Genomic DNA, 14265 nt, shown 5'->3' on the forward strand with positions numbered 1-14265 from the left:
CTGTGAAGAAGGCTGAGCGCCGAAGACTTGATGCTTTTGAACTGTAGTGTTGGAGAAGACTCTTGAGAGTCCCTTGGACTGCAAGGAGATCCAACCAGTCCATTCTGAAAGAGGTCAGCCCTGGGATTTCTTTGGAAGGAATGATGCTAAAGCTGAAACTCCAGTACTTTGGCCACCTCATGCAAAGAGTTGACTCACTGGAAAAGACTCTGATGCTGGGAGGGATTGGGGGCAGGAGGAGAAGGGGACGACAGAGGATGAGATGGCTGGTTGGCATCACCGACTCGATGGACGTGAGTCTGAGTGAACTCCGGGAGTTGGTGATGGACAGGGAGGCCTGGCGTGCTGCGATTCATGGTCGCAAAGAGTCAGACACAACTGAGCGACTGAACTGAACTGAATATATTTGTTACATGTGAAAGGGATTATATTTGTTAATCATCAAAGGATGGGACTAGTTTCTAGTCATCTTTACCATTAAGTAGGGCACTACCTGTGCAGATCTATTTGCACGAGTAGCAATGACTGCTGTAAAAAGATCCAAGTAGCCTAAACACAAAGATCGCTTTCACGCACACCTCATAGTCAGGTGTCGGTCCATAGGAAAGTCCCACCCCATACAGCGGTTTGGACACGTAGACTCCTTCTATACTGCAACTCGTCCATCACCAACATGTGTCTTTACAGTTACTCCTATTGAAAAGAAGAAGAAAAGATTACTCTGGCATCATCCACCTGGTAGACCAGAGGGAGAAAGAGAAAATGTGGCAAGGATGAGGCTCTGAGCCCCACCCAGATATTAACACAGGGAGTTGGGAAATGTACTCTTTGAATTGCACTTTGAATTGCATTAGACAAAATGTAACAATGAAAACTTGCACAAGCAGAGTGTTCTAGTTTCTGGAGTGAAAGAAGAGCTGATTAACTCCTGCCAATAACATTTATTAACCCTAGACAAAGTATTTTAAAACCACTCTCTGAAGGCCTGGAATATAATCAGAAGCAGGCAGAAACTAGCAGGGACACAAACTTTGAAAGAAGAGAAACAAATTAGGTGAGCTCCACTTTTATCCAGCTTTTCACCTGAAGGTGCATCTCAGTTCACGAGGCACATGGAGGTTAGAACTGAAACAAAGTGTTCATGGGATGATGGCACAGGGGTCAGCGTTTGAGGCTGAGAGCACCTCGAAATTAAAGGTGAGAATACTTAATGGAGGGGACCGAAGAGCAGGGAGCTCTGAAAGCTGCACTGAAAGCTCCCTCAACTTTTGTTTTGGGATTGTGTGTTTGTTTTTTGTTGTATTGATTTATTTGCTTGTTTTTAGAGAAACAAACTGCTACATCTGCTAGTGGAAGAAAATGCTTTGGTTTGCTCTGAAGATTCTGCAGTTGTTCAGGTGTATCATAGTTCATAGATTGCCATGAATAATGCTAATTAAATGCCAGTAAACTTTATTTATTCTTTTTGTATGGAATGTACAAATTTCGGGGGATGATCGTATCAGTGGGCCCTGTTCTTAACTTATGTAAAACATTCTCATCAATATTGGCATCATCTGTGTAATACTCCCAGTAGATTTTCTCAAAGTCTGTTCACTTAAAATTGTATGGAATGACATAAAAAAATCTGACTTACGCACACACACCTCCCTCAGATCCTTGGCTGTCCCCTAACCTATACATACACCAGTGTGCCTTCAAGGAATCCAGAAAAAAGCAACAATCCAGAAGCTAGAGGGCTGAGCAGAGATTTCAGCTGTCACCAAGTGTTAGGAAGACAGAATTTGGTGTTCAGATTACAACAATTTAGACTTGATAAATGTCTCAGGCTTTCCACTGAAACCCTAGAAGAGCCATAAAGACTGTATATCATGATCAAGGACTGTCTGACAGGATGAGGGGGGGGGAAACTGAACAGTCCCACCCTAACAAGGCCTAAAGCAAAGCCTTCAGAGGATCCACCAGAACAAATGTAAAACTATGAAAGTCCTAGAAGGACACAAGGAAAACTGAAAAATTGAAACATATATGGAGATTATGCAACATGTTACAGAAGAAAACGTGAGTCAAAAGAGAAATTAAAAAATACCTTAAGACAAATGAAAATGGAAATTGTGGTGGTTGTTATAGTTGTTTCGTTGCTAAGTCATGTCCAACTCTTGGGACCCCACGGACTGTAACCTGCCAGGCTCCTCTGCCACCTGGTGGCTCAGCGGTAAAGAATCCGCCTGCAATGCAGGATGTGCAGGTTTGGTCCCTAGGTCAGGAAGATCCCCTGGAGAAGAGAATGGCACCCACTCCAGTATCTTTGCCTAGGAAATCCCATGGAAAAGAAAAGAGAAAATGGAAATACAACATGGCAAGATTTATGGGATACAGCAAAAGCAGTTCTAAGAGAGAAGTTCATAGAGATAAATGCCTAATTAAAAAATAAGATGTTTAATAAGCAATCCAGCTTTTTCTGCAGCCATTGAGATGATAATATGATCTTTATTCCTCGATTTGTTGAACACATTGATCAGTGTGTGCATATTAAACCGTGATCTTAACTCTTCTGTACATATTTTGCTAGAATTCACTGTGAAGCTGTCTGGTCCTGGACTTTTGTTTGTTGGGAGGATTTTGGTGTGTTTTTTTTTCCCCCTAATTCAATCTCATTACTGATAACTGATCTGTTGATATTTTCTACTTTTCTTCCTGATTCAGCCTTCTTGTTGTTCAGTGGCTCAGTCGTGTCTGACTTTTTGCGACCCCATGGACTGTAGCACACCAGGCTTCCCTGTCCTTCACCACCTCCTGGAGCTTGCTGAAACTCATGTCCTTTAAGTTGGTAATGCCATACAACCACCTCATCCTCTGTATCCCCTTCTCCCCCTGCCTTCAATCTTTCCCCTCATAAGGGTCTTTTCTAATGAGTTGCCTCTTCCCATCAGATGGCCGAAGTATTGGAGCTTCAGCTTCAGCATCAGTCTTTCCAATGAATATTCAGGATTGATTTCCTTTAGGACTGACTGGTTTGATCTCCTTGCAGTCCCAGGGACTCATGAGTTTTCTCCAATACCACAATTCAAAAGCATCAGTTTTTCGGCATTCAGCCTTCTTTATGGTCCAACTCTCATATCCATACATCACTACTGGAAAAACTATAGCTTTGACTAGACAGACCTTTGTTGGCAAAGTAATGTTTCTGCTTTTTAATACACTGTCTAGGTTTGTCGTAGCTTTTCTTCCAAGGAGCGTGCGTCTTTTAATTTCATGGCTGCAGTTACCATCTGCAATGATTTTGGATCCCAAGTAAATAAAGTCTCTCACTGTTTTCCCATATATTTGCCATGAAGTGATGGGACTAGATGCCATGATCTTAGTTTTTTGAATGTTGAGTTTTAAGCCGGCTTTTTAACTGTCTTTCACCTTCATAAAGAGGCTCTGTAGTTCTTCTTTGCTTTCTGCCATAAGGGTGGTGTCATCTGCATATCTGAGGTTATTGATATTTCTCCCAGCAATCCTGATTCCAGTTTGTGCTTCATCCAGCCTGGCATTTCACATGATGTACTCTGCATAGAAGTTAAATAAGCAGGGTGACAATATACAGCCTTAACGTGCTCCTTTCTGAATTTTGAACCGGTCCGTTGTTCCATGCCTGGTTCTAACTGTTGTTTCTTGACCTGCATACAGGTTTCTCAGGAGGTAGGTAAGGTGGTCTGATATTCCCATCTCTTTAAGAATTTTCCACAGTTTGTTGTGATTCACACCATCAAGGGCTTCAGCATAGTCAGCAAAGCAGAAATAGATGTTTTTCTGGAATTCTCTTGTTTTTTTTGTATGATCCAGTGGATGTTGGCAATTTGTCCTCTGGTTCCTCTACTTTTTCTAAATCCAACTAGGACACCTGGAAATTCTCAGTTCACATACTGTTGGAGCCTCGCTTGGAGAATTTTGAGCATTACTTTGCTAGCGTGTGAAATGAGTGCAGTTGTGCAATAGTTTGAACATTCTTTTGCATTGCCTTTCTTTGGGATTGGAATGAAAACTGACCTTTTCCAGTCCTATGGCTACTGCTGAGTTTTCCAAATTTGCTGGCATATTGAATACAGCACTTGGGAGATCCAGTCTTGGAAGATCATATATCGCTAGGAATTTTTGCATTTCCTCTGTGCTGTGTTTAGTCAATCAGTCGTGTCCGACTCGTTGTGACCCCATGGTTTGCAACCTTCCAGACTTCTCTGTCCATGGGGATTCTCCAGGCAAGAATACTGGAGTGCGTTGCCATGCTTCCTCCAGGGAATCATCACAACCTAGGGACAGAACCCAGGTCCTCCCACATTGCAGGCATTTCCTCTAAATTGTCCATTTTCTTGGCATATAACTGTTCATAGTCATCGACGATCACTTTCAAAAGCAGTGTACGTCACAGGAATGTCAGTCCCCAGATCAGAAGAGTGTTTATTTTGAAAAGCTGAGGGAAGGTTGGAGTGTAAGTGGATGGATTGGAGGACGTATACAAGGGGGGCTTCAACTTAAAATATTTTCTTTCTTTTAAAGAAAAGAGAAAAATTCAAAACGTGGAAAACTGTTAAGAGTAGATAAGCTATGAGGTGATGGGGATATTCATCATATTGTTTTTTCTACTTTTCTGTAGCCTTCAGATATTTTTTAAAAAACCATTGAGTGACTTTGTTGTGGTGATGCAAACAGTGCTACGTATCGGACATTTTGGAAACAGTTAATTGACCTGGGAAACTACACGTGTACATAGGCGTGTATGTAATTCAAGTTGTTTCTTTCTCTTGTTACTCTAATGATGATGAAGATTGTAGGAGAGGAAAAATAACTCTCTCTCTACCCTTCTGGTTCTTGGCTGAGACTCCCCTGTAATTAAAGGTTAACAAGAGAGAAACAACTTGAATTACATACGTGCATATGTACGTGTACGTATGGGAGCCAAAGAAACATGAGACTCAAAAGGCAGCCAGGTAGCTGAGAAAGGGAGAGGGACAGGGGCTGTAGGGCTCCCTGGAGGGTGGGGAATGGGCAGGTGAGAGGACAGAATGTGTGGTAGACAGATATTTGCACTGCCTGGCGATCAGTCTCTCGATGGAAGACTGGCAACAGCTCTCTTCCTGTTATAGCCCCTCTCCTAATTTATTTTAGACTGTTGTGGGTGGGGAATGTAGTAAAAAGCTTTTCCTGAGTCTCCTAAGTGTTGATTGCCTTTAGCTTTTCACCAAAGTGGTGGATTCTGGGGTGACTTATTTTGAACCCAAAAAGATGTGGAAAGTTTGGTTTCACAAAGTTTGGGATTGGAAAAGTAACAATATTTAAAATGAAAATATTTGTATAAAGTCATCTCAAATACATAGGTTGCATTTAGAAAATAAAAATGGGTCAATTTCTGGGCTCAGTAGATATAAGCATTCATTTTCAATGTTGGTATTTTTCATAATAGAGTAAAATATCTTGATTTGGATAAGGACACTGGTTACCTGTATGCACTGTTAAAATCATCAAAGAGAGCAATTTATTGATCTTGAAAAGCAAAAAGGTTTTAATCTCACACTTCATAAAGCAGGCAGACTCCAGTCTCGAGCCCAGAGAAGGCACAGTAAGGAAGGGGCTCTTAGCTTTTATAGGAGGGGGCAGCAGGGGACAGGAGGTGCCTCTGATTGACTGGTGCATATCCGACTTCTCAGAAAGACCCAGGAACAAAAAAACAAGCAGAGACCCTAGGAGCTGATTTAAGAGTTGCAGGCTTGGCTGCCTGAGTGTGTAGTGCTTCTGGTCAAGCAGAGCATTTACAGGAACATGAAAATTATCTAAATTTTGTTTTACTGACAGGGCCCCCAAGGCACCAGTAGTGCTAGAAAGTCTATTCCAAGACTACTGATCACTTAGGAATAATTTGATATTAATACAGTGGTCTAATCAATGTATCAGTTGTTCATCTGTTGTATGCTTAGGTTTATCCCCCTGAGGTATTTGCAGCAGGAGCCTAGAAACTAAATTTCTTTCCGTGAACTTCGCACATCTCTGGTTATGTGGAAAGTTAGGGTGCAGGGGGGACTCTGGATGGAATTCAGTTTCCTAACAACCATCAGGATATTATGATAAACCCTTGTTCCAGTTGCCCTTCTTTTTTATTTAAATAGCTGGTTAGTTAAGGACCTTGTTAAGTATTACAGAGTTTTGTGATGTGCTCATGTGTTATGGTTTAATAGTAATATTAATGTAATTCTTCAACAGAACTGTTATAAACAGGTACCGTTTGGGATGCAGTGTCTCTAACAGACATAAACAAATGCTTCACTTTCAGGTGTAAGAGGAAGAGAGCGCCTTCTAGACCTGATCGCCACGTTTCTAGTGCTGCAGTTCCTTCGCACCAAGTTGGAACAGGAGGGAATAATCGTCAAATCGCTGATGAGACTGGACGATGCTTCCATTCCCAGGTGACTTTAACTCATTTATATTTTCATTCATTTCTTTTATTATATTTGCTTATTTATTTGCCCTCAGCCTGTTTGTTTCATCTTGTTTGTTTTCATCATGAGCAAAAGAAGCTATAGCAAGTGTATGTGTGTCGGCCAGGTTTTTATTGTACTGTTTTGTGGATCTAGTGTAATAATTATGGAGAGTAATTCCTAAATTAACAATGATGCCCCTCTTCCCCACAGAATTATCTTAATCAAGAAAAGAAATTGTTTAGGCTACAGGGAAATACATTCCTATTAGGTACCCTAGTTAGCAACCAAACTCTTTCAGTGGATTTCTTGTAATAAGCAAGACACGGGTAGAGAGCAGGCCAGGAAGCAACTTTAGGTGCTCATAAATAGCACCCCAAGTCTTAAAGCATTATGTAGAAGGCTAAAGGAAAATTTGTCTTTATATATTTTTTTTATTCCAGAAAATAGTGGAGTAAATAGGGAATGATTTTTTTTTTATTTTTTAAGTTTTTGTGTATAATAAGCCTCTACATTTTGAAATCATCTTTGAATTTATCTTTAAAAATTAACAAATTTTTTCACATCCGTGAGTCTTTTATTGGTCATTTATATGCCAGGTAGCAGCGTCAGCAAAAACAAACAAAACAAGTGTTTCCACCTAAAACAGCATCTTGTCTCCTCATTTGCCTTTTCATGGAGTGCTTCTCTCCCAACTCTAGATCCACATAGATGAAAACAGCTTTACTGGCAACAGATCTTAAGGGGAAAAATATTGATCAGGAGGCAAGAAAGCTATTGATAAACACCTCCCAAATACAAAAATACTAGCCAGCAGTTACTACACCAACTAGCAGTTTCACATACAGTCTCCCTTTAAGGCTAAGATGATCCTATTTTATAAGGGGTAGAGGCAACAAGTTCCAAGAGAATTCAACCTTCTTTGAAACTAGCCCACATGCTCTACAGCAGACACTATAAGCACAGCTTTTATGGCCACCGAGACCAGGGTTCAGATCCAATGGGAAAGGGAACTGGAGAGTAACAATTTTTTTAAACACTTTTACATTGAATAAAAGTGGATCATAATTTATGCTGATCAATTACAAATCAGCTATGTTTTTACAAAGTAATTGGAAGTAACTATTTTACAACTATTTCCTATTTGAAAACATTTTTTCAAGGCTGTAGTTCACAAGTGTGTGCATGGAGGGCAGGGATGTGGAAAAGATGAAGATGGATTATTTAGTTAAAAAAAAAAAGGCTCAACCATTTCTTAACTACCTTGTAAGAAGCTGCAGCGAAGTATAAGCACAGAGATAACTGTTCAAGGGGGCCTCTCACCGGAGCTCTGCCACTGTGTGCGGGTCAGACAGTGTTTTCACAGGAAACGGCTCAGAGAGTTACTGTGCTGCTGGGTCCTGGTTCAGTGCTCCTCTCACTACAGCACATGGCTTGTATGTGCTTTTGGAAAATCTAACATTTCCTGGGCCTGGGACAAGCATACAAATAGAGATTCACATGCTATATGTCTTAAGTATTTAAAAATTGCAGATTAAACCTTCAGTTAAATATGTTTAAAGCTCTACTCCAACAAATACAACTTTGTAACCACCTAGAAGACCAGGTTCAGATTTAGAATTCTGGGGCCTCCCTAAGTTTTATGCTTAAATGTGGCAGCGTGTGACAAGTGTGTGACAAGTTCTGGGGCCCCAGCCCTTGGCTGATGCCTGGTACCACGGAGGCCTTGGGGGCAGGTATGAACACCCTGCTCCCTCATCGAAGCCGCATCTGTACCCATGCATATGGTACAGTGTTGTGTGTGTACACATATGCACACACACATACACAGTGTTTTTTCAAAAAAGGCAAGATAAGGGGAAAACTAACAAAACTAATAAAATATTTTCTTTGGGGGAGAAGGAGGAGACAGGATGGAAGTTAGGTTTCTCATGTACTTTGTTTTATGATTTTGACTTTGAAACTGTGTAAATCTTTTACCTAATAAAGACCAGGTATCAGAGAACGAGATTGAGCATGTTAAATTATACCATGGAAATGTAGTCAGCAGTGTCTGGAATATGAGGAAATAAATGACAAGAGAAAAAAGAGAGGAGAGGTGAAACCTATAAATTAAAGGACATTTTTAAAAAATAGAAGGACGTTTGAAAGGAGGCAAACGTAGCCCTCATTTGGATCCTGATTTGAACAAGACCCATTGTACTTTTTTCTTTTAAAAAAAGACAGGGAAATTTAAACATTACCTGAATATTTTGTGATATTAAAGAATATTCATAACTATTTTTAAGTTTCACATTTAAGAAAAAGTTCTCATCTCTTAGAGATAATATAGACGAAACTAAAATAAATAAGTAAATCTACTTGTACCTTCTCACAAGGACTGATTAAATTCTCCACTTCTGGGGAATTCCCTGCTGGTCCAGTGGCTAGGACTCCACAGTCACTGCCAACAACCCAGGTTCAATCCCTGTTCTTAGAACTAAGATCACACAAGCCACGCAGCTCAGCCATAAATAAATTAATAAATTCTCTACTCCCAACAGCATCAGACCGGAGAAGGCACTGGCAACCCACTCCAGTACTCTTGCCTGGAAAATCCCATGGATGGAGGAGCCTGGTGGGCTGCAGTCCATGGGGTCGCTAAGAGTCGGACACGACTGAGCGACTTCACTTTCACTTTTCACTTTCATGCATTGGAGAAGGAAATGGCAACCCACTCCAGTGTTGTTGCCTGGAGAATCCCAGGGACGAGAGCCTCGTGGGCTGCCATCTATGGGGTCGCACAGAGTCGGACACGACTGAAGCGACTTAGCAGCAGCAGCAGCAGCAGTAGCAACAGCATCAGACACAAAGGAGGTACTCATAAAATAATTAACTGAGCATTTTACTATATGTAAGCAACATGTTTTAAATGAATATCTGGAAAAATACCTTGAAGAACTAGTGGAAGGGACTGTTTGATTTACAGGCACAACCAGTGAGCCACCTCCTCTTTTTAAATCTTTTCCAATTATGATAGCCACTGGAATAACTTTGAGTCTCCTTTTGAATTGTAGTGGCACAAACTATTAAGTGAAGATTTTGAAAAACGGTGAAATATATTCCATCACACATCATAACACCCATGCTGTTACCCTATCACTGTTATTGTGTGGGCAAAATTATTTGTTGGCACTTTACAACAATATTTTAAGGAATTTTTGTTTCGTATTTATGCATATTTAAAGCTTTTATATATTTTCGGCTTCATGATATATATAACATTAATGCAGTAGCACATTGCTTGGAGGTATATGATCAAAATTTTCATTTTAGTAGAACCATGAAAATTTAGAGGCCATTTGGATTCGTGAGAATATTTAAAATCATCTTGCTGCTTTCAGTAGTTAGTAACTGTCAATAAACTAATAATTAGTGGGTCTTTTTAACCATGTTGGGTATGCCAGCTATTTAGTATGTTCATGTCATCATATTCAGCTAACATTTATTGATTGCCCACTTTGTGCCAGAGACTGTTTAAATTCATGCTTTTTGTTAATCCCCACAGCAAACCCATAGGATCTTGTATCACTGTCATAACTGAAGAAACAGACTTCCAGTGATAAATGAAAGCTGTAACAATATCACACAACTAGAGAATTCCCTGGTGGTCCAGTGGTTAGGACTCTGCAGGTTCACCACTGAGGGCCAGGGTTCAGTCCCTAGTCAGGGAACTAAAACCCCACAAGACAGGTGGCCAACAACAACAAAAAACCAATATCACAACCAGTGAGTGCTCTGTGATCACAGAGGCAGGATTTGAACCCAGCTCTTAACCACCACACTACTCTGATGGCCTTTTCCCAGTTCATGGGGGGGCGGGGAAGATGGAGAAAATTCTCCAGGTTTTCAGTTTCCCCCATATTCTTTAGTATATATCAACATTTGTTTGCTAGCAAGTTCTAGCAGACAACAAAACAATGAGGAAGTAGCTAACTAATACTAATGAGCGATCCCACAGTTTTTCTGAGTCTTTAGTTTGAATAATTGACACCATTTTCTGGACACAAACTTGAAGTTTTTAGGTTACGCACATTTTACAAGTAAGTTGTTCCTCGTTTGTGTGCTAAAATTAGATATATACCAGTATCTTGGGTGACTCTCAGGTACTTTACAAGTAAACAATGGAGTTGAGAATTCCTGGGACAATAAAAAGGAGAGAGAAATGAAAGCCTTTGTAAAATAGCATCAAGCTTGTCCTTGAAGGATAGAAAGGAGATGACAACAAGCAAACATGTAAAGGGCCAGAGAAGCGATAATTGTCCTGGAGCGAGAAGAACATGTGTCACATGCGGGGAAGCTGGGCAGTGAGGGGGCTACTCTGTTTCCAAGTAGTTGAATAAGTTAAATGCACCATGTCAGACAGGTGGAAGAACTTTCACAAAACGTCAGAGGAAAAATAAAAGAGAACTGCTTTTATTAAGTATCTTAATTTTTGACAGATTTTGTCTGATTTATATAATGTGCTAGATTTGGCACCACATGACATTTCGTATGTAATTATATTCTGAAATTGATGGAAAGATGTGTTTAATCTAGGAATATTCCCTGGGATTTCGAGAAAATAAAGAAAGCCAGTGAGTGGCTCAGAAGAACTGAAGGGCAGTACCCATCCATCTGCCAGCGGCTGGAGCTGGGTAAAGACTGGGACTCCGCCACCAAGCAGCTGCTGGGTATCCTGCCCAGAGATGCCGCCTCCCCTCCTCACAGGCTCCTTAAGCACAGCCAAGGCTGACGCACATGCACTTGTCTTTTAACATGCACTCATGCCTCATGTATATGATAATCAGATATAATAGATGCCTATAATGAAATCTAATTATGATTTTATTCAGTATAGCAATCACTTTAAAATAAATGGAAAAAGGCTATTGTTTCAGTGAACTAACAAGCAACTATACAATAAAAATTTCAAGGAATTCCCTGGTGGTCCAGTGGTTAGGACTCCAAGCTTTTAACACTGTGATTCTGGGTTTGATCCCTGGTCAGGGAACAAAGATCCCACAAGCCAAGCAGTACAACCAAAAAAAAACTTTTTTAGATAAAAATTCTAATATTACAGACTTTTTTTTTAACCAGAGGTTGGGGAGGGTGGAGATTGGATGAAGGTGATCATAAGATATAAACTTCCAGTTATAAAATAAATAAGTACTAGGATGTAATATGCAGCATTAAAATATACTTAACACTGCTGTATAGTACATGTGAAAGTTGTTCAGAGACTAAATCCTGAGTTTTCATCACAAGGAAAAAATGATTTTCTTCTTCTTTTACTCTATATCTGTATGAGGTGGTGGATATTCACTAAACTTACTGTGATCATCATTTCCTGATGTTTGAGAGTCAGATCATGCTGCTGCCATCTTAATCTTATACTGTGCTATATGTCAATTATATCTCATTAAAACTGGGAGAAAAAATTAAATCACTACCCTCTTTGACCTATAAACTCCACTGGTAGGAATTGTACTTATAGAAATTAATCTTACAGAAACATGGACAAATTGACACGTGCAGGTATCATATGTGCATATATACATAGTGCCATCACCCAGCGTGTGCAATAGAGCTCATTTTAAAAGTTATATAAATAGGTGTTTATGAGATAGAACTCTATAATGTCATATTCCAAACTAGTTACCTTTGTGGAATAGAAACTTTATTTCTGTCTTACACACTTTGAATTTTAAAAGTTGAAATTAAAAAAATTAAAAATTTTTACAGGGAATGTATATATTTAGTTTTTATTTCACAAATACATAAAAGCAGAGTAAATAGTGTAATGACCCCCATCAAGACTTAAAGTATTTTGTCAATTTTTTTACATGTATAACAGTCTTCTCTCCCCTCTTGCTGTCTTACCGAATGTCTCACATTCGGATATGTCTGACTGTGTCCATTTCTTTTTCCCCATATTTCCTGTAAACTGGGAATTAAATCTGTAGTTCCAAGGAGATTAAGGATCAACATTTTTGTCAACCTGAACCATGAAGTCTGGTTGATCTGCTTTAATAATGTTAACACTGATTAGCAGGTTTCCTATATGAAGTTGTTTCCGTACAACCAGCATATATCTGTGGAGAGATATACTTTGACATCCAATTCCTTATCAGTCTTTCAGCTAATGATGCTGTTGTCTGAATCATTTTAAGATATATTGTGATTCTCTATTTTATTTCCTTCTCATTAGCTAGAATTCTGAAATAATAAGCTGTCCCCCATCAACTAATATTGCTTTATAATATTTTTTAAATTATAATTTAAATATTTTATTTTATTTAAAATATTTTATTTAATATTGTAAATATCTCAAGTTATTATAATTGCTGTCCTTCTTTAGAGGCTGAGAGTCCCTGGAGGGCAGGCTGTGATGTATTTATCTTTATGTTCCTAACGCCTAGGATGCTCTTAGCGAGCCAGCACAAAGATCTGCTGCATCAGTCGTAATCTATTAATTTAAAAGAGTTAATTTTGTAAATTAAGTTGTCAACTAAAAACTGTCACTTGCCATCTGCCTCTACAAGGATGAGGTCATTAGTCACTGCAGTCTCTGACCTACAACACCCCCTAAAAGGAACTTGGGGCCAGGATTAGGAATGAGGCTCTGTGCTCTGGGAAAAACTCGCAGGACTGGCTTCAGATAGATATTTTCTGGAGATTTTATGAGCCCAATTCTCACACCTCCTCATACCTAGAAAAGCACTAAAGTCATTAAAAAGGACATCTGCTCCAAGCAACTAGCAGCGGCCCTCTGCCAAAGCAGGTGCTTGAGTGTGAGTACCCTCTTCACTGAAGTCACACCTGTGCTGAGCCCCCACCTCTTTGGAGCAGTTCCTCCAGTGCTGGAGAGAGCCTGTCATCTGCATAGAGTTCTCATTTTACCCCAAATAAGACTTCGCTCACAATTCTCACCTTGTGCATTTAAATTAATCAACAAAATTCAAGGTTAGAGAAAAAGCTCCACTGCCACAAAGTCTCTATTTGCTTATTTGCAATTCAAAGAGAAAAATATTTCACCTAACTACTGTGGGAGCAAAGAAGAACTAAAGAGCCTCTTAATGAAAGTGAAAGAGTGAAAAAGTTGGCTTAAAACTCAACATTCAGAAAACTAAGATCATGCATCCGGTCCCATCACTACATGGCAAATAGATGGGGAAACAGTAGAAACAGTGACAGACTATTTTTTTGGGCTCCAAAATCACTGCAGATGGTGATTGCAGCCATGAAATAAAAAGATGCTTACTCCTTGGAAGAAAAGTTATGACCAACCTAGCAGCATATTAAAAAGCAGAGATATTACTTTGCCAACAAAGGTCTGTCTAGTTAAGGCTATGGTTTTTCCAGTAGTCTGAGAGTTGGACTGTGAAGAATGCTGAGCACTGAAGAATTGATGCTTTTGAACTGTGGTGTTGGAGAAGACTCTTGAGAATCCCTTGAACTGCAAGGAGATCCAACTCTTTAGGATTGACAATCCTAAAGGGAAACGAGTCCTGAATATTCATTGGAAGGACTGATGGTTAAGCTGAAACTCCAATACTATGGCCACCTGATGCGAAGTACTGACTCATTGGAAAAGACCCTTATGCTGGGAAAGATTGAAGGCAGGAGAAGGGGACGACAGAGGATGAGATGGTAAGATGGCATCACCGACTCGATGGACATGAGTTTGATTAAGCTCCGGGAGCTGGTGATGGCCAGGGAGGCCTAGTGTGCTGCAGTCCATGGGGTCGCGAAGAGTCGGACACGACTGAGCGACTGAACTGAAATGTGC

The 14265-nt window shown here is 39.9% G+C and overlaps 1 protein-coding gene across 1 annotated transcript in view; it reads left to right on the forward strand.

Annotated features, from left to right (window-relative positions):
* The window catches only part of PARP4 (poly (ADP-ribose) polymerase family, member 4), a 77108-nt gene extending 65189 nt beyond the window's left edge, over window positions 1-11919 (forward strand). The window contains exons 34-35 of the mRNA XM_010851238.1: window positions 6311-6443; window positions 11034-11919. Of these exons, the coding sequence (XP_010849540.1) occupies window positions 6311-6443; window positions 11034-11229 (329 nt within the window). The 3' untranslated portion in view covers window positions 11230-11919. The remainder of the gene's footprint in view (window positions 1-6310; window positions 6444-11033) is intronic.
* The last annotated feature ends 2346 nt before the right edge of the window (window positions 11920-14265 follow it).

The sequence above is a fragment of the Bison bison genome, unplaced genomic scaffold, assembly GCF_000754665.1.
Source record: "Bison bison bison isolate TAMUID 2011002044 unplaced genomic scaffold, Bison_UMD1.0 scf7180017864299, whole genome shotgun sequence".
NCBI lineage: Eukaryota > Metazoa > Chordata > Mammalia > Artiodactyla > Bovidae > Bison > Bison bison.